This window comes from Haematobia irritans, chromosome 3 (genome assembly GCF_050003625.1).
Source record: "Haematobia irritans isolate KBUSLIRL chromosome 3, ASM5000362v1, whole genome shotgun sequence".
In the NCBI taxonomy this organism is placed as follows: Eukaryota; Metazoa; Arthropoda; class Insecta; order Diptera; family Muscidae; genus Haematobia; species Haematobia irritans.
In genome coordinates this window covers 87,195,026-87,221,474 of record NC_134399.1, presented here as the reverse complement: position 1 = coordinate 87,221,474, position 26,449 = coordinate 87,195,026, and the positions used below count along the sequence as shown (strand labels likewise).

At 35.6% G+C, this 26,449-nt stretch overlaps 1 protein-coding gene across 1 annotated transcript in view; it reads left to right on the top strand.

Moving 5' to 3' along the window:
* The window catches only part of kek4 (kekkon 4), a 324,301-nt gene that overhangs the window by 290,546 nt on the left and 7,306 nt on the right, over nt 1-26,449 (top strand). The window contains exon 4 of the mRNA XM_075300539.1: nt 1,151-3,824. Within this exon, the coding sequence (XP_075156654.1) occupies nt 1,673-3,824 (2,152 nt within the window). The 5' untranslated portion in view covers nt 1,151-1,672. The remainder of the gene's footprint in view (nt 1-1,150; nt 3,825-26,449) is intronic.

Genomic DNA, 26,449 nt, shown 5'->3' with positions numbered 1-26,449 from the left:
ATCGGAGTTAAAATTTGGTCTATACGAGAACTATATCTAAATCTGAATCGAGTCAAAATTGGCATGCATATCCAGAACCTAAATTCTGCTCTCTGTGCAAAATTTCAAGTAAATCGGAGTTAAAATTTGGACTCTGTAGTTATATGAGTGTAAATCGGGCGATAAATATATATGGGAGCTACATTTAATATGTACCGATTGGAACCAAATTAGACACATTGGCACATCTGGAGCCATGTAAGTACATATCGGGTGAAACATATATATGGGAGCTATATCTAAATCTGAACCGATTTCTTCAAAAATCAGTAGGAATTTATTCTGACACAAAATAGATATTTAAGCTAATTTCTAAGTTGATTCGATCAAAACTGCAAACTAGGCTTTTATTACAAAACTGTGTTCACAGACAGACAGACGGACATGGCCAGATCGACTCAGGGGCTGGTCCTGAGAAATTTTGCCAAAGACACCATATGTCTATCTTGTGTCCTTCTGGGTGTTTCAAGTATATGTAACATATACAAATTTCCGATTTTATTTCTCGTGGTCATTTCAGTGGTTTTCTCGCACGATTATGCGAGATGTTTATGATTCCTCTTAAACTCAAAGAAACATGGTTCTTATAAATCAAGAATCTGGTTTAGTCTACGTATATAGAAACTTAAAATGTAAATTCGGGAAGCATTGCATATAGAAAATATCTGTCATAAAATCCACCTGAAATTCTATATATTTCCAAGTAATCCGCTACGACGAAAATTTTTCAAAGGAAACTATTATATATGATTCATTGTAATGTGTATTTTAGATTCAACCTGGCCATATATACTTGTTTTTTAACCTTTTTCCCCTTGAATCCCAACTTTTATAAATTGCAACACTTAAAATATTTAATAGATAATTTTCGCATTCCACTTCCAAAAAAACAAAACGACTTCCTATAAGCATTCAATAAATTTTTAATTCTGTGTATCATAGACATTGTGTATCCTTAACCGAACGAATGAACTAAAAATACAAACCCTACTACTCATTTGTGAATTAAACATAAATTATTTATATAACATTTGTGAAAATTACCAGTCTACCTAACAAAAACAAAACTAACCCATAGACCTTTCTCATTCCACTTTTGGTTTATTTCCAGAATGATTTGGTGCTGTCTGTATCTGCCTGTGTGCCAACATTAAGAGAAACCACAAGCTATACGTCGCTGAATGCAGACAAATTGTTTTGGGCGAATTTGGACCATCTTGGTTTCTTGCTTTCGCTCCCCGTTCGATGGGAGCGGTGAAAGGGAATAAAATTTTCATCAAACTAACAAACAAGTCAAACAACCTCACTACCACCACCAAAAACAACAACAATAACAGTAGCCTAGACAGGGTGAAACGAATTTAAATGAAAACTCTGCCAAGAGAAAGTAAACCACCCAAATTATTAGGACCACCAAGGAAGAAACCACAAAATAGGGAGTTACCATTAGGAGAATTTCTACCATCACCAGCTTCCCTACAGCAGAGACAAAAACGACATAGACATCCAAAACTTGCATCCAGCTACGCTACGTCGACGAAGTCATCATCAACAACATTGTGGTGGCCCAACATTGTCAAAGTGACTGATGTGTCAGCACGGGAGTGATAAAAGCGCTTAAAAGTCTAAAAACATGAGAAACAAGCGCAATAAAATACAGCTTAAGCAACACCCATACCATCCAAAACAGGAGCGATTACCAAAGCATTCAGTGAGCCCATGTGGTGAAAGAGGGAAAATATCAACAGCAGGCATTCCAACATCTGTGAATTTTCATCTAAATCCACAAGAGAAACAAAAACATTGTTGGAATCAAAAATTTGAAATATTCGTTAAGAGTCGACGGAAATGCAGTGAACCACAAGCAAAAGCCACCGTCAAACCAAAGCCTCCAGCAGATAGCCGGGAAAAGCAAATACCATGCAATAGAACTGGGAATAGAGTAGGACAGAGGCGACGAGGACATTGGAAAACATTTTTGCGACTAGCCCACACTTCCTCCAAAGCACAACCACCACCATCATCCTCCTCACTTGGCTGGTTGTGGCGTTTGATGGTCTTAACGCTAATCTGTGAAATGCCCACCCTGACATCTGCCGACTGGTTAATGGATTGTGGTGATTGTCATTGCAAATGGAATTCAGGGAAAAAGACAGCTGACTGCAAAAATCTCACACTATCCTCAGTGCCTGAGAATCTCAGCAATGAAGTCCAGGTCTTGGACTTATCATTGAATCGCATAGTTTATCTAGAGGAGAATGCCTTTCTCACCGCTGACTTAACCAATCTGCATAAGTTGTACATACGCAATAGTTCGCTGCAGCACATTGATCCACGCACTTTCACTCAGCTAGAGATACTCATCGAATTGGATTTGTCCAATAATCATTTGAGAGTGCTACAACCCAACGTATTTGGCCGTTTGGTAAAGGTGAGAGCCATAGTCCTCAATGGAAATCAACTGGAGGCTTTGGGTGATGGCATTTTCCAGAATCTGAAATATCTTCACAAGATTGAATTGAAAGATAACCGGCTGGTGAAGATAGCCAATCAGGTGTTTGTCAATGTCCCCCTGCTATCGCAAATCTATCTGAACAATAATCGTCTGAACTTTTTGCGCAAGGAAAGCTTTGAATATGTAAAGCGTCTAACGGCCTTGTCTCTCGATGGCAATCCCTGGAATTGTACATGTGAGTTGCAAATATTTCGTGATTTTGTTTTGAGGCGCAATCTTTATACCCCACCCACGGCTTGCTATTATCCTGCCCAGCTAAGGGGTATGCTATGGATTGAGGATCAACCAGAGGCTTTTGCTTGTAAGCCTCGTATTATATTTCCCGCAAAAGGAGCTTCCATAAGTACCTCCAAGGAGAATGTTACATTAGTTTGCCGTGTTCATGCCTCGGCAAACACACATATAGCTTGGGATTATAATAAACAAATCTATCGTAGTACCAGCTCCAATGGCCAACAACAATCATCACAGCAGCAGCAGCAACAACAACAACGGGTATTCATCCACATCATCCAAGATGACCAGAGTAAGGAGAAAGAATTTGGCCGCAATGTGTATATATCACGCTTGACCATATTGGGTGCAGAGAAATCCGATGAGGGTATCTACACATGCATTGCCGAAAATGCTGGAGGCAAGGACTCCGTACAAATGAGTCTCCTCATACAAAAACCCAATGGTCGCGAGATGCTTCAAGGTAATTTGGCTGCGGTAATATCATTGATGGCCTTGGGTTTGTTAAGTGTCTCCATCTTTTTGGCCATGGTTACCTGTTGCATATATAAGCGTTTCATTGCCTCGTCGGCATCACATCACCATCGACACCATCACCTCGATTTGAGTGGCAATGATCCGTTGACATCTCATGGCACCGTTGTGGCCAATCATGGCAGCACCAATGTGGCTGGCAACACAGACGTCATGTTGGGTGTCGTCAATGGCCTGGTTAGTGATGGCAATATTGGAGGCGGTGGTGGTGGTGGCGGCGATACATTGAAGTATAAGAAACACCAACAGACCTCAATAAATGGTGGAAGTTCGTTAATTAAAGATAAATACACGGAACTTCTAAAACACAGCAGTGGCAATGGTGGAGTAGTGGGTCTGGGAGGTGTTGGCTCGGGCACAGTTGGCAGTGATATAACAGCAGGCACTGGCAATTCGCCCCTAATGGAAAGTTGCGGTGGTGGCAACGGAAAGAAGGCAATAAGCTGCGATGTTCAACTGGGTCAAATGGACAAACAGTACTATGAGCAACACAACAATGATGGTAAGTCCTTGTGAAGAAGAGTGTTTGTGACCACATATGACCGCAAAAACCACTTGCAATATAAATATCTCGGAAATTTATTCTTCATACATAATTTACTATTGTTAGCATATAGGACATACTGTTGTGTATTATGCACACATATACATGTACATTTATGTATTGAATGCATTTGTATGTGTATGTGGATGTGTGCCTAAGACCTATGGAAAATGTTGAGTTGTTAATTTTCTTTTAAGTTTGTAAGTAGAACAAACAATAACGAACAACTTCAAAGAAATCCTTTAAATACTGCAGAAGGCTTATGCAAATCTCGGACTTGAAAAACAAACTTAAAGTCATCATCAAAGAACTAATACGTTCAAAGATAAAAAAAATCTATAACTAGGATGAGAAAACCAAAATCCCCGAAAAAAACTTTAAATATGACTTTCCAACAAACAAGCTTTCTTTGATGAAGCATTATAGGAAACTTAATTATCGCTTTGAGTTTTGTTTTTAAGATTTTATTAAACCTAATTCTTTCAAAGGACTTCTTTAAATTTTGGATAGATTAAATTTTGCGTCTACATTTTCGATTAAAAGAATAGTCGTGATTGCACTGAAAAAAAGCATGCCCAGTTCCAAAGATTTTATATTTACATTAATGACTTTGGTATTGATTCCGAATCAAAGAAATGGAAAATTGCAGTAAGGACTTTTAAGACAGAATTGTTTTTATACCCTCCACATCCTATGGTGGAGGGTATGTAACACATCCGTTTGTAACACATCGAAATATTGCTCTAGACCCCATAAATTATATATATTCTGGGTCGTGGTGAAATTCTGAGTCAATCTAAGCATGTCCGTCCGTCCGTCTGTTGAAATCACGCTATCTTCCGAACCAAACAAGCTATCGACTTCAAACTTGGCACAAGTAGTTGTTATTGATGTAGGTCGGACGGTATTGAAAATGGGCAATATCGGACCACTTTTACGTATATCCCCCATATCAACCGACGCTCAGATTTGGCTTGCGGAGCCTCTTGGAGGAACAAAATTCATCCGATCCGGTTGAAATTTGGTACATGGTGTTAGTATATGGTCTCCAACAACCATGCAAAAATTGGTTCACACCGGTCCATATAAACTGATCCCCAGATTTGGCTTGCGAAGCCTCTAACAGAAGCAAATTTCATCCGATCCGGCTGAAATTTGGTACATGGTGTAAGTATATGGTCTCTAACAATCATGCAAAAATTGGTCCACATTGGTCCATAATTATATATATATAGCCCCCCCATATAAACCGATCCCCCAGATTTGACCTCCGGAGCCTCATGGATGAGAAAAATTCATCCGATTCGGTTGAAATTTGGTACATGGTGTAAGTATATGGTCTCTAACAATCATGCAAAAATTGGTCCACGTCGGTCAATAATTATATAAAGCCTCAATATAAACCGAACCCTAGATTTGACCTCCGGAGCCCCTTGGAAGAGCAAACTTCAGCCGATCCGGTTGAAATTTGCTACGTTGTGAAATTTGGTATATTGCGCAAGTATATGGCCGCTAACAACCATGCCAAACTTGGACCATATCGGTCTATATAGCCGATCCTAAAAAAAAAAAATACTTCTATAGAAAATCTTGTCAAAATTTTATTACAACACAACATTTTTTTCAAGATTTTATTTCTATAGAATATTTTGTCAAAATTGTATGTCTATAGAAAATTTTGTCAAAAAAAAAAAAAAAATTTATACCTTTTACCACTGTGGACCAAAATGTTTGATACCATCTCCTCCTTCAAATTTTTTGGAAGCTCTATACAGGTTTACATTCCCATGTACAAATATTTCAATCAGAACAGATTTGAAGAACTATTTATAAACTTCTACAAAATCTCTAGACTTTAAATTTATAAATCGGCTAACGCCCTGCAACGAAATTTCAGCCGGATCGGATGAAATTTGCTTCCCTTAGAGGTTCCGCAAGCCAAATCTGGGGATCGGTTTATATGGGGGCTATATATAATTATGGGCCAATGTGGGCCAATTTTGCATGTTTGTTAAAGACCATATACTAGCACCATGTACCAAATTTCAGCCGGGTCTGATAAGATTTGCTTCTCTTAAAGGCTCCGCAAGCCAAATCTGGGGATCGGTTTATATGGGGACTATATATAATTATGCACCGATTTGGACCAATTTTTGCATGGTTATGTTAAATTTTAGGTTAAATTTATAAATCGGCTAACGCCCTGCAACGAAATTTCAGCCGGATCGGATGAAATTTGCTTCCCTTAGAGGTTCCGCAAGCCAAATCTGGGGATCGGTTTATATGGGGGCTATATATAATTATGGGCCGATGTGGGCCAATTTTTGCATGTTTGTTAAAGACCATATACTAGCACCATGTACCAAATTTCAGCCGGGTCTGATAAGATTTGCTTCTCTTAAAGGCTCCGCAAGCCAAATCTGGGGATCGGTTTATATGGGGACTTTATATAATTATGCACCGATTTGGACCAATTTTTGCATGGTTATGAGAGACCATATACTAACACCATGTACCAAATGTCAACCGTATCGGATTAATGTTGCTCCTCCAAGAGGCTCCGCAAGCCAAATCTGAGCGTTGGTTTATATGGCGGCTATACGTAAAAGTGGTCCGATATGGCCCATTTTCAATACCTTCCGACCTACATCGATAACAACTACTTGTGCCAAATTACAAGTCGATAGCTTGTTTCGTTCGGAAGTAACGTGATTTCAACAGACGGACGGACGGACATGCTTAGATCGACTCAGAATTTTTTAAATCACATCCAAAGCACTGTATTCGGATCACACCTTAAGAAGTGATTCAGTGCAACGGTTGCTAATAGTGGTAGACAAAATTGTCGCTTCTTCGGCAATTTTGCACCACTTCCGGATCCAAAAAGAAAATGTTCAATAGTTTCTTGGCTGCGCTTTTTTGCTGGGTAACTGTACTTTGTGTGCAAAATTTGAAGCAAATTAGGCTAAGATTCTGGCTTATGAGTCATATAAGCGCATCTGACGGAAGTTACACACACACACTACACACTTTTATTCCATATTTGTGGCAAATTTAATTTCGATTGGACTAAATTTGTAACCTGGACTTCGAGTACAAAAATGATCGACACAGGAACCGTCCTTGGGCAATATTGCCAATGATACCACATGTCTATTTCGCCTCCTTATGGATGTTGAAAATATACATATGTACTTTAGCATGTTCCATAAAATGGTTCAGGATATAAATATGGTCGGAAAATAACCATAATTATTAATAAATGCAAAGGCGATGAGAGGGCCTTGCAATCCATTACGAAGAGGGATATTTGTCCAAATCTCTTGTAAATGGCCATGGTTACGTTAGGTTAGGTTAAAGTGGCAGCCCGATTAAGATTCAGGCTCACTTAGACTATTCAGTCCATTGTGATACCACATTAACTAAAAGTACCTATTACATATGGGCACTTCTAGTTTAAACCGTTGAACCTTCTCGATTATTTTCTTCTGTTGAACCAACCAGATTGTTCCAAAAACATTAGCAGACTGCTTAAGTTAACGTTTTCCAGGTCCGCTAGTAATCTGAAGCTATATGCCCCTAAAAGTTGCTTACGCCTTACACAAAATGCAGGACACTCACACAAGAGGTGTTTTGATTCCTTTTCCTCCGCATCATGACAGCTCATACAATAGTCATTATACTTCGCACCAATAGTTTTTCAAAATCGCCTATCAGGTAGCGACCCGTTATAGCAGATATCAGGAGTGATATCTGGCGTCTCGTGAACACTAGCATATCTAGTGTGCGGTTTAAGTTTAAATGGGGCCATATTTGCTTGGTATCGTTACAACCCTTACAATTCTCCCATCGAACATTTGCCATCATGACAGCCTTCTCATGCAGTAAGAGCTTGCAGGTAGCCAGAGGCAAACCAACAGATTCTAGTTCCCCTGGAATATGTAAGGTAGTTCCTAGCCTTGCTAGCTCATCTGCTTCGCAGTTTCCCGGTATGTTCCTGTGGCCAGGCACCCATATTAGGTGAATATTGTGCTGCTCAGCCATCTCATTGAGAGATTTGTGGCAGTCGATGGCCGTTTTCGAGTTGAGGAACACAGAGTCCAAGGATTTTATTGCAGGTTGACTGTCTGAGTATATATTAATGCCAATATTGCTTGGAGCATTACTTCTCAGCCAATTCACCACTTCTCTTATTGCTAATATTTCAGCCTGAAAAACACTACAGTGATCAGGTAATCTTTTCGCTATTCGAAGTTCCAGATCTTTAGAATATACTCCGAAACCCACTTGGCCATCCAATTTGGAGCCATCAGTGTAGAAATCTATATATCTTTTATTGCCCGGGGTCCGTGTACACCACGCCTCACTGTTGGGAATTAGAGTCTCAAACTTTTTGTCGAAAAGTGGACTCGCCAAAGTGTAATCCACTACGTTAGGCACATCTGGCATTATTTTGAGGACCGAACTGTGACCGTAACTTTTTTCCGACCACAGCGATAGCTCGCGCAACCGCACAGCCGTTGTTGCAGCTGACTGTTTGGCCAAAATGTCTAAAGGCAATAGATGCAGTATGACATTAAGGGAGTTTGTTCCTGTCTTGCTGAATGCACCTGGGATACACAAGCACGCCATACGCTGAACTTTGTCTAAACTTGTCGGCTGGTGAAGTGCCGGCCACCAGACTACAAAACCATATAGCATTATAGGTCTAACCACTGTCGTGTATAGCCAATGTACAATTTTTGGTTTTAGTCCCCACTTTTTCCCTATTGCCTTTTTGCACGAATATAAAGCTACCGTTGCTTTCCTCGCCCTTTCTTCAATATTAAGCTTAAAGTTCAGCTTCCTGTCCAAAATAACGCCAAGGTATTTTGCACACTCCCTAAAGGGAATTTCAATACCCCCTAAGGAAATGGGACTAACCGTGGAAGTTTTGCGATATTTCCAGTACATGACTAGTTCGGTCTTTGCAGGATTTACCCCAAGACCATTATCTTTCGCCCATTTCTCAGTTATCCGGAGGGCTCTCTGTATAATATCTCTAACTGTTGATGGGAATTTTCCCCTGACTGCTAGCGCCACATCATCTGCGTATTTTCTGCGTAAATGGCCATGATGATGAGTGTTTACGATTTGGTTCGGATTGTCTTTGAAAGACCAATGCCTCCATATGATTGTTGGAATAATCCGACTTCGAATTTTTTTATCTGATGTGCCTGAAATTAGGGTTCGTGTCCTTTAAATCTACAAGTTGATTAGAATACAATATTACATATTAGATTATTTTATAACTTAAATTAGCATACAATAGAATTGTGTAAGTTATGATTATCTTATTATTGAATTATTCGGATCTTTTTTATACTCATTAAATAGCTACACCTTATAAGCGTTCAAAAGCCAATGTTCCGAAAAAAGCACACGTCAAAAGAAACGATAAAAAACATTTACGTAAATCCCTTATTCCATGCTATTTATTATCAGTTATTTATTATACAATACGTATACCATATTTATTTGTCGCTTTAATATTTGTTCGTTTTTTTGTTTTTTTTTTTTTTGGTCATGCAATATTTTTCCCATCCTTTTATTTGTTTGTTTATGCCAATGTGCTTTATTTGTTATGCTTCTCGTTTTGGTATACGTGAGTGTGTGTTTTTTATCCTCCTTCACTTTGCGGTCGTAAATAAAATTTACTGCCATTAAGTTTTATTAAATATCAGTGAAATGCGTTGATAATTTACGTAAGGACTTACGTTTTACCTTGGCATGCTTCAGGATACCTGACATTATTTCATTCTCTATAGCTACACAAACTCATACACACAGCAACAGACACCGTGGCAAACTGACACATATATAACCCCTAGGATACTAGAAGAGCCGGAAAAAGGTAGTGGCGTTCGAGGAATTACTGGGGACCTATTCGAAAATTTAAATCTCAACATCAATCACGGACTGTTGGTGGCACACGTTAATGAGTTTTCTCTGTGGTCCTCATTGTTTTCGATTTGTATTGTTTGTCGAGTTTCTTCATTTCGATATGGGCCACGATGATGATGATGGTAATGAAGTGACACAGTGTAAGAAAGCGTAACCAAATCAGGTACATACACTGAAAAAAATTGTAGTATTGCCAAAGATTTCCTATCCTTAAAATACGAATGCGAATTTTAATTAGAATACAAAAGGCATTTCCTTGATATAATTTTTTTCTCTTTATCCAAAATGGATAATGTTTTCCTCGAAGTCGTTTTGTCCTTATACTTAAATTATTCCACTTAAAAACAAGTAAGAAAAGTCTTAAGTCGGCCGAGGTCGACCATATTATACACTGCGCCACTTTGTTGGACTACATTTTCGAAATCTGAACACATATGGCCAACATTTTTTAGACTTCTGCAAAATCTCTAGACTTAAAATCAGTCTTGCCACAATAAATTTTTATTTTGGATCAAAATTTGTACCAGCGGACCATTTTTATACCCTCCACCATAGGATGGGGGGTATATTAACTTTGTTATTCCGTTTGTAACACATCGAAATATTGCTCTAAGACCCCATAAAGTATATATTCTGGGTCGTGGTAAAATTCTGAGTTGATCTAAGCATGTTCGTCCGTCCGCCCGTCCGTTCGTCCGCCACCAGTAGTTGTTATTGATGTCGGTCGGATGGTATTGCAAATGGGCCGTATCGGTCCACTTTTACGTATAGCCCCCATATAAACGGACCCTCAGATTTGGCTCTAACAGAAGCATATTTCATCCGATCTGGTTGAAATTTGGTACATGGTTTTTGTATGTGGTCTCTAACAACCGTGCAAAAATTCGACCACATCGGTCCATAATTATATATAGCTCCCATATAAACCGATCCCCAGATTTGGTTCGCGGAGCCTCTAAGAGAAACAAATTTCATCCGATCCGGTTGAAATTTGGAACACGGTGTTAGTATAGGGTCTCTAACAACCGTGTCAAAATTGGTCCATATCGGTCCCATAAGCGTAGGAAGGCCTCTGGGGAGGGGGCTTAGACCCCCCAGAAAAATTTTAGCCCCCCCCAGAATTTGAAAACCTATTTACGATTTTACATTTTCATAAACAATTAAACAAGTATATACTCGTACAACGCACAAAGTTCCACTAAAGACTTTCATGCACAATCGAATTACTTGGGTTGTGGTAGAAGTCTGATATTTATGAAATAAAGCTGTGGTTGAACTTATGATTTAGTTGAATAACAAATAGTAATTGATATTAAAACTATTCATTCATAAATTAATATCTTAATAATGCTGCAAAAAAGCGTCGCCAAAAAAGAAGTGAAAATGTTCTTTTTGGGTCTGGAAGTGGTACAAAATTGGCGGAGAAGCGATTAATGAAATATGAACTTGTCTTAGAACGAATGTCCACAGTTTCAACAACCGTTGCAATGAATTTGCATCACTTCTTAAGGTGTGATCTGAATTCAGTGTTTTGAATGTGAATTAAAAATTTTGTGATATTTTCCCAAATAAATAATTTTTATACTTTTTTATGATTTTTAATGCATTCTAACGTTTGTTTGAAACGTTTTTTCAAATATTATCGATTTTTCTATAATGGATTTAGCATTTTTGAGGCAAAATTTGAATAATTTGTACCATTTTATTTATTCTTACTCTTTTTTTAAACTATTTGAAAAAAGAAAACAAAAAATTACGCATTAAAATATAAAAAAAAAATTAAGTAAAAAAACTTCCTGTGTAGTTAAAATAGTTAACTTCTTTGTGAGGACATTTTTGGAAGTGCTTTTAAAGTTGTGTTCTAAAGGCACAACTTTAAAAGCACTCAACTCAATTTTTTGCTGGGAAAAGTGTGGAACTACCCTACGGGAAATGGATCAATCACAGAACTGGTACAGGACTAGTCCCTGGTGTGTATGGACCAGTCCCAGTTCTGATCAAAACGTATGGAAGGGAACGTCCACCTTAACATGGGTTTGTCATTGACGGAGTAAACTTACATTTTAGGACGCGTCTTGGACTCACCCCAAAGGACACGTCCTGGGACAATTTAGCAGGAGCAACCCATAAACAGGTCCTCAGGAACCAGTCTCGGACAAACTCTTAGAAATCTCTTTCAATATGGGCTCCTAATCGAACCCGAAATGAAAAAAAAAATTTTTTTGAAATATGTCGAACAAAAGGTTATTCTGATAATTTTATTTCACTAAATGTGAAAATTGCAACTAACTGGAGCACAGGTACCAGTTCTGTGATAGGTCCGTCAGTGGCAATTTGCACCAATTTCCCGTAGGGTACTTTTAGTTGCTTTATTATAAATTGATTCTCGAGTTATTTTGATGTCTATTTTGTATTCAATTTTATGAAATAAAACATTAGTTGAACCTATAAGTTCAGCCTATAAAGTTTTTGCTAGGGGGGCTATAGCCCCCCCTAGGAAAATTTTCTAGCTACGCTAATGATCGGTCCATAATTATATATAGCCCCCATATAAACTGTTCTCCAGATTTGACGTCCGGATCCTCTTGGAGGAGCAAAATTCTTCCGATGCGGTTCAAATTTGGAACGTGGTGTTAGTATATGGCCGCTAACAATCATACCAAAATTGTTCCATATCAGTCTATAGTTATATATAGCCGATCCCCAATCACACAAAAAATTCGTCCATATCGGTTCTTAATCATGGTTGCCACTCGAGCCAAACATAATCTACCAAAATTGTATTTCTATAGAAAATTTCGTCAAAACTTTATTTCTATAGAAAACTTTGTCAAAATTTTATTTCTATAGAAAATTTTGTTAAAATTTTATTTGTATAGAAAATGTTGTCAAAATTTTATTTCTATAGAAAATTTTGTCAAACTGAATTATGGACGTATTAAATCGGTCTTTTTTGATTTAATATATACCACGTATGGACTTACTTACAATTTAGAAGACGGTATTAGGAGGTTTTAAGATACCTTGCTATCGGCAAGCGTTACCGCAACTCAAGTAATTCGATTTTGGTTGGCCGTGTTTAGAAGAAGTTTCTACGCAATCCAAGGTGGAGGGTACATAAGATTCGGCCTGGCCGTATATACTTGTTTAAATTAAATTAATATCATTTACCCCCATTTTCATGAAGCTCGGTTACTGTTCCGTTAACTAACTAACTTTTAAACCGTATTATGGACATTGCTGTCATCTTGCCTATATATTCCATATGCCAGTTAAGAACTTAACTGCCGAAGATTTTTCAGTTAAAGTTACCCGGAGAGAAGATATTTCGAATTTACTTTCTGTTAATTGGCAGTTAAAGCCTAACGGAGCTACATGAAAATGGCCGTTAAAAGTTAAAAATTTTCCAAAATTCTACCTCTATAGAAAATTTTGTCAAATTTGTAATTCTATTCAAAAAAAAAAAAATTATTTCTATAGAAAATTTTGTGCAAATTTTAGTTCTATAGAAAATTTTGTCAAAATTGCATTTATTTCTATAGAAAAGTTTGCCAAATTTTTTTTTCTATAGAAATTTGTTTTTTCAAAATTTTATTTCTATAGAAAATTTTGTCAAAAATTTTTTTCTATAGAAAATTTTATCAAATTTTTTTTTCTATAGAAAATTTTGTCACTATTAAATTTCTCGAACTTTTATTTCTATAGAAAGATATCGCAAAATGTTATTGCTATATAAAATTTCTACAAAATTATCTCATAATTTTGTATCTATACAAAATTCTTTTAAAGTTTATTTCTCCACAAAATTTTAGCCAAATTTTATTTCTATAGAAAATATTGTTAAAAGTTAATAATTTAAGAAAATTTTGCTAATATTTTGTTTCTATAGAAAATTTTGAAAAAATTAGCGATTTGACAAAAATGGACCAAAATCAACCAAATTGTATTTGGTCCGACCATCGGACCAAATTTAAATATTAATAATTTTTTTGGATCGATTTTGGTCCGATCGGACCAAAATGGCAACCCTGCTTACAATTGCTATTGGCTAATGTCTTAGGACAAAACACATTGCTAAAACAAAAAGCAGTAAGGAGAGTCTAAAGTCGAACGAGGCCAACTATAATATACCCTGCACAATTTTCCAATCTCCAATCTTTCAAATTTGTTGCGTTCTATATATATAAAGAATTATATTCCCATACACATACTATATTTAAAGCATACACATCCATAGTCATACATATATTTAAAGCTGACCCGAACTGCACAAAATTTGTTAGACTTCTACAAAATCTATAGACTTAAAATTTATGTCGGCGAATGACGAGGTTTGGAATGCAATGTTAGTAAAAACAAGTAAGAAAAGTCTAAAGTCGGGCGGGGCCGACTATATTATACCCTGCACCACTTTGTAGATCCACATTTTCGATACCATATAAAATCCGTCAAATGTGTTGGGTGCTATATATAAAGGTTTTTGTCCCAAATACATACTTTTAAATCTGACTCGAATTTGTTAGACTTCTATCAAATCTATAGACTTAAAATTTAAGTCGGCTAATGCCTTTGGCTGGAACACTATATTAGTAAACAAAATATAGAAAACATTTTAATCTGAAGCAATTTTTAGGCAACATCGCAAAAGTGTATTTATGATTTAACGGTCGATAGATATGTATTAAAAATATATGAAAATTTAAGTAATTTTTAAAAGTTTTCGACTTATCAGCGGCGATTTAACAAGGAAAATGTTGGTATTTTGACCATTTTTGCCGAAATCAGAAAAACATATATATGGGAAATATATCTAAATCTAAACCGATTTCAACCAAATTCAGCATGCATAATTACAATGTTAATTCTACTCCATGTGCAAAATATAACGAAAATTGGATTACACCTTTGATCTATGGTCATATGAGTGAAAATCGGCTAGACCATTATTTCAATGACCACATGACAAATTAGTATTTCTCCATTTTACAGTGGAAGGATACAAATAAATCAACCTGATCCACTGTGCAACAAAATATTTTCTTCTTTGTTTTTCTGTCAACTCGCATTGTGTAGTGTAAAAAGGTAGATAATTACTTCCGTCCGTTTAATAGTGAAACGTACCTTCTTCATCAGTTTGATTGCTGAAGTGTAATTAATAAATTGTGTCCCTTCAACAAATAGTGAGAGTAATGTTTGTAATAAATGAGCTGTCACAAGAGACATTTTCTATGTAATAAATTTGTATAGTGGTGATGGGCCAGGAAGGCTAATGAATGCGATATTTTGTGGTATTATTTCAGAGAATATCGTTGACCCTCAATAACTGAATAAAACTAATTAGTAAATTAAAAAATGTATGTTTATAAAATAAATTATATGCTAAGATTAGTATTTGTAAAAAAAAAAAAAATAACTAGCCTTAACTAGATTAGCACCATTTCATAGATAATGGATATTTCAGGTGATTGGTTGGATGGGCGGAATAAATGCTCAGAACTTTTAAATCTTACACAATGAGTGAAGTGTAAAATTAACAGAACAATATATATCTTCCTATTTGTTATGAAACAAGTATATAAAGCAGTAAGTTCGGCGGGGCCGAATCTTAAATACCCACCACCATGAATCAAATATTATAGTTTCCTGTGAAAATTTCAGGGGGATTTAGTGACAAGCAGATCAATTCAACCAGTATACTTCCGAAGATAAATTCAAAGATATTACCTATGAAGACTAGATCAGATTCTGGATTTATAAGAACCATATTTGTTTGAGTTTTAGAGGAATCATAAACATCGTGTGCAAGTGTGTAAGAAAATGAAAATGAAATAACGCCTTGATTTAAAATCTAATATCTGTAAATTTTTACCTCCATTATTTAAATGATTACCAGAAGTAATATCTGGAAACTATAATTCAGTTTTAAGCAATTTTCATTATCAGTGCACATGGTCCGATATTCACCATTTTCTGCACACCTCTTTATGTTCCTAAAATACTTCTACATTTAAAATTTCATGAACATTTGATAAAAACTATGGCTTCTAAAAGCCCAAGAAGTAAAAGCGGGAGATCGGTCTATTTGGAGATAAACCAAAACATGGACCAATACACGCCATTTTCGGCTCTCCTATTTAAGGACCTAAACTACCTGTAGATTTCTCATTTCAGGCAAATTGGATAAAAACTACGGATTCTAGAAGCCTAAAAAAAAGTCATTTCTTGCACACATATTTATTTTCCTAAAAACCTCCAGATTTTCGATTTCAGGCAAAGTGGACAACAATTACGGTTTCTAAAGGGTGATTCTTTTGAGGTTAGGATTTTCATGCATTAGTATTTGACAGATCACGTGGGATTTCAGACATGGTGTCAAAGAGAAAGATGTTCAGTATGCTTTGACATTTCATCATGAATAGACTTACTAACGAGCCACAACGTCGAATTTTCAGTGAATGGGCCCTAGAAAAGTTGGCAGAAAATCCGCTTTTTTATCGACAAATTTTGTTCAGCGATGAGGCTCATTTCTGGTTGAATGGCTACGTAAATAAGCAAAATTGCCGCATTTGGAGTGAAGAGCAACCAGAAGCCGTTCAAGAACTGCCCATGCATCCCGAAAAATGCACTGTTTGGTGTGGTTTGTACGCTGGTGGAATCATTGGACCGTATTTTTTCAAAGATGCTGTTGGACGCAACGTTACGGTGAATGGCGATCGCTATCGTTCGATGCTAACAAACTTTTTGTTGCCAAAAATGGAAGAACTGAACTTGGTTGACATGTGGTTTCAACAAGATGGCGCTACATGCCACACAGCTCGCGATTCTATGGCCATTTTGAGGGAAAACTTCGGAGAACAATTCATCTCAAGAAATGGACCGGTAAGTTGGCCACCAAGATCATGCGATTTGACGCCTTTAGACTATTTTTTGTGGGGCTACGTCAAGTCTAAAGTCTACAGAAATAAGCCAGCAACTATTCCAGCTTTGGAAGACAACATTTCCGAAGAAATTCGGGCTATTCCGGCCGAAATGCTCGAAAAAGTTGCCCAAAATTGGACTTTCCGAATGGACCACCTAAGACGCAGCCGCGGTCAACATTTAAATGAAATTATCTTCAAAAAGTAAATGTCATGGACCAATCTAACGTTTCAAATAAAGAACCGATGAGATTTTGCAAATTTTATGCGTTTTTTTTTAAAAAAAAGTTATCAAGCTCTTAACAAATCACCCTTTAGAAGCACAAAAAGTAATATCGGGAGATCGGTCTATCTGATGGCTATATCAAAACATGGACCTATACTCACCATTTTCGGCACACCTCTTTATGGTCCTAAAATACCTCTACATTTCAAATTTCAACCAAATTGGATAATAACTACGGATTCTAGAAGCCCAAGAAGTAAAATCGGGAAATCTGTCTATATGGGTCTATATAAAACATGGTCCGATACTCATCATTTTCAGCACACCTCTTTAGGGTTTTAAAATACCTCTAGATTTCTAATTTCAGGCAAATTGGATAAAAACTACAGATTTTAGACGCCCAAGAAGTAAAAACTGGATATCGGTCTATATGGGCGCTATACCAAAACATGGACCGATACTCACCATTTTCGGCACTCCTCTTTATTGTTCTAAAATACCTCTAGATTTCCAATTTCAGGCAACGGATTCTATAAACCCAAGGCCCAAATCGGGAGATCGGTCTATATGGGGTATATACCAAAACCTGGATCGATACTCACCATTTTAAGCACACCTCTTTTTGGTCCTAAAATACCTCTAGATTTCAAATTTAAACCAAATTGGATAATAACTACGGATTCTAGAAGCCCAAGAAGTAAAATCGGGAAATCGGTCTATATGGGGGCTATAACTAAACATCAACCGACAGTCACCATTTTTGGCACACCTCTTTATGGTGCTAAAATACCTCTAGATTTCCAATTTCAGGCGAATTGTATAGAAACTATCGAATCTAGAAGCCCTAGAAATATAATCGGGAGATCGGTCTATATGGGGGCTATACCAAAACATGGACCGATACTCACCATTTTTGGCACATCTCTTTGTGGTCGTAAAATACCTCTAGATTTCCAATTTCAGGCAAATTGGATAGAAACTAAGGTTTTTATAAGCCCAAGACCCCAAATCGGGAGGTCGGTTTATATGGGGACTATATCAAAACTTGGACCGATATAGCCCATCTTCGAACTTGACCTGCCTGCAGACAAAAGACGAGTTTGTGCGAAATTTCAGCACGATTGCTTTATTATTGAAGACTGTAGCGTGATTACAACAGACAGACATACAGACAGACAGCCAGATAGACAGACGGACATGGCTATATCGTCTTAGAATTTCTCCCCTGATCAAGAATATATACTTTATATAGTCGGAAATCGATATTTCGATGTGTTACAAACGGAATGACAAACTTATTATACCCCCGTCACCATTCTATGGTGGTGGGTATAAAAACTATGCGAAAATTTTTCTCAAAAATAGTCAAGAAGAATGACTGATAAATAATAAAATAAGACCTTATATTGGATAACTTTATGGTGACCCTATCTCTTAAAATCATCAACTGTCAATAAAACTTGGACATCGAATTTAAGAACCATTTTGCGTATACGTTCTGAAATGACTTGACGCTTATGTCACTCATACGTCACATTGGCTTTATCCATTTAATCTCCCATGTTTCTTATACAGTCGAACTTTCCCATACATAGAAGCTTCATTATACGGAATTTATATCAGAAAACAAGTAAATGGGAAGGAAAAACAATGTTTTTGAAATTTGTTCATTACAGAGAGAGAGAGAGCTTCATTGTATAGAAGTTCACTGTAGAAAAGTTTGACTGTATCTTATAACTTCGCCACCATGTAAACCCAAATTTGTGGGACCATCGCAAAACCATCAAATTTGTTGGGAGTTGTATAAAGCTTTATTTTGGAATTTACATATACTTAAATCTGAAGCGATTTGGACAATTTTTTTTGCACTCCTACAATTTCGCCACAATTAAACTTTAAATCGGCTAACGCCCAAATAAAATGCTAGTAAAATATGGATATTAATACACCTATAGTCATTTTAATGCAAATTAACAAAAGTAAATTTATGATTTTTAGGGGGATACATTAGAGGTATATGAGACTATGAGGGATTTTTACAAATTTTGCTGCTTAGCAGTGACGATTTTACAAAGATATTGGCTAGATCTCACCACATTGAAAAAAAAATTGTCGTAGTTAAACTAACGCTTAATTTAACTTATTTTTATGGGAAAAAATGATTTGCTTTTGGTTAAATTTTATAAATTTTCTACAGCTTAATGAAATCTTACTTTTTTTTCATAAGCGTAGGAAGACCTCTGGGGAGGGGCTTAGACCCCCCCAGAATTTTTTACATTTTTATAAAAATTAAACAAGTATATACAACCGCACAAAGTTCCGCTAAAGACTTTCATGCACAATCGAATTACTTGGGTTGTGGTAGCAGTTGCCGATAGCAATGTTTGAAGTCTGATATTTATGAAATAGAGCTGTGATTGAACTTATGGTTTAGTTGAATAACTAACAGCCTGTTTCTGTATGTCGATCGAGTTCAATCGATCGACTGAAATGCACAGAAACAGCTGTTTTTTGGTTATAAATTCAGCTGTTTGTTTCCATTTTAGTCGATCCACAGAGCTCATTCGACATACATAAACAGGCTGTAAAGCTCCTTTATTATATTGTTTAGTCTGGTTTACACTGAAAAAAAAGCATACCCGGTTCCAAAGATTTTGTCTTTACTCTAAAAAATTTGGTATTGATTCCGAGCCAAAGAAGCGGAGAATACAAGTAAGGATACTTTTAAGACACAATACTCTTTTAAAAGTACTTGCTTCTAGGAAGCAAATTTTAATTTTTGGCTTTTTCACCTTTTTTTCTTCATATGCTGTCGAAGTCCTTTTAAAACAAGTTAACGACGACTTTATTTTCCAAATTAAGACTAGACTTCTAGTAGAAATTATGCTGTGTTTCAAGTAAAAACGTCTGTAAAAGAAAGTGTTGAAAAACATGTCCTATATTTGAACGATTTTTTGCTTTGTAGTCAAGATGCAAAAAGACAACAATTTTAAAGACAATTTCATTAAATTTAAATTTTTTTTTCTAAATTATTAAAGACAAGTTGGCCTTAGCCCAAACATTTTTTCTTTAATGTTATGATATCCATTTTTTAATCAAATCACTTAATTATAAGGACAATACGACTTCATTGAAAAGTTTATCGACCTGTGGTCAAGGAAAAAAACTTTATTCTAGAGAAATGCGTCTTCTATGCTAAGCAAAATTTGCATTCGTATTTTAAAGACATGAAATCATTGACCTCACGACAATATTTTTTTCAGTGTAGTCATCTTAATTAAAAAACAGTAATTGGTATTAAAACTATTCTTTCATAAATTAATATCTTAATAATGCTGCAAAAAAGCGTCGCAAAAAAAGAAGTCAAAATGTTCTTTTTGGGTCCGGAAGTGGTGCAAAATTGGCGGAGAAGCGATGAATGTAATAGGAACTCATCATAAAACGAATGTCCACCGTTTCAAAAGCCGTTGCAATAATTTTGCATCACTTCTTACGGTGTGATCCATATCGTTGTGTGATATTTTCCCAAATAAATAATTTTTATTTATTCGTTTTTTATTTGATTTTTGGTCGAACTTTTGTTAGAGTTATATAAATATTTAAAAAGACCTCAAGTTTCAAGAAACATTCATTTATAATAATTTTTTATATTTTTTATGATTTTTAATGCATTCTAACGCTTGTTTGAATATTTTCAAAAATTATCGATTTTAGCATTTTTGTGGCAAACTTTGAATAATTTTTACCATTTTATTTATTCTTACTCTTTCTTAAACTATTGAAAAAAGAAAACAAAAATTACGCATTAAAATATGAAAAAAACTGAAGTAAAAAACTTCCTGTGTAGTTAATATAATTAACTTCTTTGTGAGGACATTTTTGGAAGTGCTTTAGTTGTGGCTTTAAATTAAATCCCAATTTTTTTTGCTGGGAAAAGTGTGGAACTACTTTTAGTTGCTTTATTATATATTATTTTGATGTCTATTTTTGTACTCTTTTTTATGAAATAAAACAATAATTGAACCTATAAGTTCAGTCTATAAATTTTTAGCTAGGGGGGCTATAGCCCCCCCTACGAAAATTGTCTAGCTACGCTATTGCTTTTTTTAAGTATGTCTCAAAAATGTTATGAGCTAAACGTGAGTATAAAGTTCAATGACCGAACACATAAGTTCAGTGTGAACTAAAACAAATGAAAATTTTCGTACGATTCCCAAAAATAGTTAGAATGAACAACTGTATGATTAAAAGGATCATTATTTGGCGCCAATGATTTTCTTCTTTACTTTTAGTTAAATTTTTCTTCTATGAGATGATGTAATTTCGTGAACTAATAGCGGTTGAGGAACTTATATACAGAGTAGAGACAATGACTGACAATACACTTAGAGGGAATTTCACCTTGTCTTGTAAATATGTTCACCTTTTGTTTGATGGGAATTCTTTGGAATGATTTTGGCGGTACCATAAGCATAATCGCAATCTAAACGCCAGTATAAAGAATTTTATAATGACTACGATATTAAAGACAAAATGAGACGTAGACGACAAAGACCAAAGGAAAAATTTGATGAATTTTGTTACGCAGAGATGGTCTTATGTGACAAACTATCATTTCCTTTATCCGATGAGGATATTTGTGGGATGCTGTGGCGGAATTTGAGACCAGAATTGAGGTACGAATTTTTTTACATATAAATATTACACATTTATCGGAGCTACGTAAGGCAGCACGCAGACGTGAGAAATTCATGAATGATATTTAATGGCCAAATAGGAATCGCTATTTTTGCATTAATGGATAGTGGCGCAAATAAAAGCGTCATAGGTGGACAAACTGTCCAAAGTAATGAAGATTTTGCAAACTCCAAGGGAATTAGGGCCATGGTATGGTAGATCGTTACAAACTGCAGTTAAAAAGTACAACAGGGCATTAAAATTTCCTGGTTTTAACAACGCTTTGTGGAGATCTCTAAATGTGGAGTAAAATTTAGTACAACAGGGCATTAAAATTTCCTGGTTTTAACAACGCTTTGTGGAAATCTCTAAATGTGGAGTAAAATTTAGTTCAATTTTCGTGCGTGGTAGTTCATTCTTCCTAAAAAACAGTTCACTTTTTTTCGGTGCAAGATAAGTGGTCAATTGTGGAATGTGAGATATTTTGTGGCCAAATCGGAACCTTATCTAAATCCCAACCACACTTGTGTCGAATAATAAATATATTATAAATAATAAATATATTATCCGTGTAAAATGTTAAGCCAATTGGAGTAAATTCCCATTGAAAATGGGTATAAAATATGGAATATTTTACCATTTCCCAAAATTAGACCAATTTTTTTAAAGTCGTTAATAGTTTTATAAAAATTCCTAAGAATTGAAACATCTTCGCATGATCATTTTGGATATCATCGAATTCGCTGCTTAGCTGACACAATTGAAGTATTTGAGTTTGCGAAGTTTGATACAGACCATCTCTGATAGTGGTTAGAATGCTTTGGTCTCCTTGGTTATAGCAGTGTGAATTGGACGAAGGATATATATGGGAGCTATATCTAAATCTGAACCGATTTAAAACAAATTGGGCACCCTTGATGGCAATATCAAATTTACTCCTTGTGCAAAATTTTGAGTAAATCAATATGAAATTCTGGCCTCCGGGTCCATATATATGCATATCGGGCGAAAGAAAGAAAAATATTTTGAGTTTGCGAAGTTTGATACAGACCATCTCTGATTGTGGCTAGAATGCTTTGGTCTCCTTGGTTATACCAGTGTGAATCGGACGAAGGATATATATGGAAGCTATATCTAAATTTGAACCGATTTAAAGCAAATTGGGCACCCTTGATGGCAATATCAAATTTACTAACGTAACGTAACTAATGTAACGATCCACTATACTACTGACGTTATACGTTCCGTCCTTGCTACCTTTAAATCCGGCCGTGCTCAGGGCATATGGGGGTGTTCTTCAGAAAGTATAAGCCTAGATCCGTTAGTTTAGGTTAGGTTAGGTTATGTGGCAGCCCGATGTATCGGGCTCACTTAGACTATTCAGTCCATTGTGATACCACAGTGGTGAACTTCTCTCTTATCACTGAGTGCTGCCCGATTCCATGTTAAGCTCAATGACAAGGGACCTCCTTTTTATAGCCGAGTCCGAACGGCGTTCCACATTCCAGTGAAACCACTTAGAGAAGCTTTGAAACCCTCAGAAATGTCACCAGCATTACTGTGTGTAGTTGAATATAAGTTTTGATAAAATGATTTCCACGGCATTTGAAGTTTCCAAAATTTCTCAATATCAGGAGCAAAAAATTCACAATATCAGACGTCTTCCCATCAATTTAAATTTGGTTTTGATATATTAATCTGATATTGAAATTTCAAAAAAAAATTCATGATTTTCCGAAATGGATTCCTTATGCAAAATTGTAATTTTAGCCAGGTTTGTTGCTTTGGGGTTTCAAAATTTTTAATGCATCACCATTGGTCTACAGCACGAACACATGATTTCCAATTTGATTTTCTTTATATAGTCAGTTTAAAATTTAGACATCGCACACACAAATTTAAATTATTTTCATGGTTTTATAATGTTCGAATTGCAATTTTGAAATCACTTTTTATATAATGAATGTTCTTGCAGACTTTTATTGACAATTCATTTCTGTTCAGCTTGTTTTTCTATATTTTTTTTTTGTCTATTAAATATGTAGTTTTATTAATTTTTCTTGCTTTTATTTTCTTGGTAATAAATGTCTGTCTATCCAATTTCAAGTTTTCTAATCTTCATCTCTCAATAATGTGTTTCTTTTTTTCCAAATTTTAAAATCAAAGCCTACTTTCTCTTGTTTCTCACCGTCATTTTTTATTTTTCTCACAAATTTTCAAAATCAAGGCTTGCTGGGATTTAAACGTAATTAAATGTATTTATAAAGAGCAAACAAAAACATTTGTGATTCATCACAGTAGGAGCTACATTTAAATCTGAACCAAATTGGTTGCTATTACGCAGGTACGAAATTTGAATATGATCAGTCCATAAACATGTCAATTATGATTAAATCTGTGATAAATAACCGATTTTTTTATAAAATCAATAACGATTTTCTTTGATCCGATCAAAGACCACGTGCCACGTTTGAAGACGATCGGATCAGTTCAATTCATCGGATCAGTTCAATTCAGACTATTCTTCTTGGCGTTACATACAAACGCACACATTTATTATACCCTGTACCATAGTATTGGTGAAGAAAACATATAGAATACATGCAATTGAGAACCATGTTGCGTATACGTTCTGCAATGATATTGACACTCATATCATTCATACGCTCCACTGGCTTTGCCCATTTTCTCTTCCTTATTTCTACAAAATTGAAAACAATATTGAGAGCGCAAATTAAAAATGCTGTATTTTTTTAAATTTATTTACAAAACCTTATAGCAGATGGATACATCAAATTGCGCAATATAAAAATGCGGCATTTCTTCCAAATGTTTGAACATTTATTTACAAAACCTTCTCTTCATTACTTCTACAAAATTGACGAAAAAATTGAGAGCGCAAATTAAAAATGCGGTATTTTTTTAGCATTTATTTACAAAACCTTATAGCAGATGGATCCATCAAATTGCGCAAAATAAAAATACGGCATTTTTTTTTTCAAATGTTTGAACATTTATTTACAAAACCTTCTGGCAGATGGATCAATCAAAGTATTGTCAATCGTTTCCACCACAATTTACAATTTTTCTGGGAATATACAGATACCGCGACGGAAAATGACTCGTCTTCGAAAAACTTTTAGATAAACTTTTTGGTCCATATCGGTTGATGATTATATTTAGGTCCGAAATAAACCGATCCCCAGATTTGCGTCACTTGCGACTCGTGGAAGGACGAATCTCAAACGATCTGGTTGAAGTTTGGTACGTGTTGTTAGTATATACCATCTAATATCCATGCAAAAATTTGTCCATATTGGTCCATAATTATATAGCCCCAATATTAACGGATCCTCAGATTTGACAACCGGACCTGTTGAAAGAGTAAATTTCTAATAGTCATAGCCATTCATAATTTTTTAAAGACTCCTCTATATAAAACGATTAAGAACTAAAGAGACATACTTTTTATTCTGCCCTTTTCATCTAACATAGTAGACTCCACACCCTCAAAAAAAATCGCTTCTGTAACATATACCCAAACACATTTTGCTTCAAGCATATATATTTTCACGATATCCTATACACTGTAATGCCAGAATTTCCACAGAACGGTTGAGTTTTAAATGAGGCTCCAAGTCGCCCGACTTGACCAAATAATATATCATAACCCACACTTGACCACATATCTTTGCGAGATCTAACCAATATCCTTGTAAAAATCGCCACTGATGAGTTGCTGAAATTGTAAATATTATTAAAATTGTCCTATGTCTCGAATACATATGTATCGCCTGATAAATTATAAAAGCTCTTTTGTACAATTGCATTAAAATTTCTCTCGCTTCATATGTCCCATATTTTTTTACTAACATTGTGTTTCATCCCAGGGAGTTATGTTTGTGTACATAGTGATGAAGGGTATAATATAGTCGGCCCCGCCCGACTTTAGACTTTACTTACTTGTTTTTTTTCTGTGTATGTGTGTACCTAAAATACCTCTAGATTTCCAATTTCAGGCAAATCGGATAACAATAGAAATTAAATCAGGAGATCGAGTTAAATGGGGGCTAGGTTAAGTTAAAGTGGCAGCCCGATTTATTGTCATGCTCACTTAGACTATTCAGTCCATTTTGATATGAGGGCTATACCGAAACATGGACCGATCCACACCATCGTCCACACACTTATTTATGAACCCAAAATGCTTCCTCGGGGCTACATCAAATCGAAATTGCCTGTTTGCAATCAAAAGAGTTCATGCAAAATTTCAGTACGATAGCTTAAGTATTGAAGACCGTAGCATGATTACAACAGACAGACAGACGGACATAGTTATATCATCTTAGAATTTCTCCCTGATCAAGAATATATACTTTATGTAGTCGGAAATCGACATTTGGATGTGTTAAAAACGGAGTGAAAATTGGTGGTGGATTTAAAAAAAGACCAGGACCGTCATATAATCAGCAAAACATACCAAGATACTAGACATTCGCCATTCAATGCTTTTGGACCAGTTGCAAAAGAATGCCTGCAAAAAGAATTCCGATGTTTGTATACCACATAGATTGTTTGGTGAAACATGGTCCACCCTATTTCACAGTCATGGTGCATGAAATACAAATATGATATATGAACACAAACAATGTATAAATATTTTAGCTCAAGAATAATATAAAAGCTCTACGCCTTATGATTTAAAATTGTTTCTTGACTTTCCCAGCAATCACCACATTGATCTTTCTCCATAATAAAACTTCAACTTCAAGTTCATTATTAGTTAATGAAAAACTACTCTCGCTTGTATTGCAGATAAT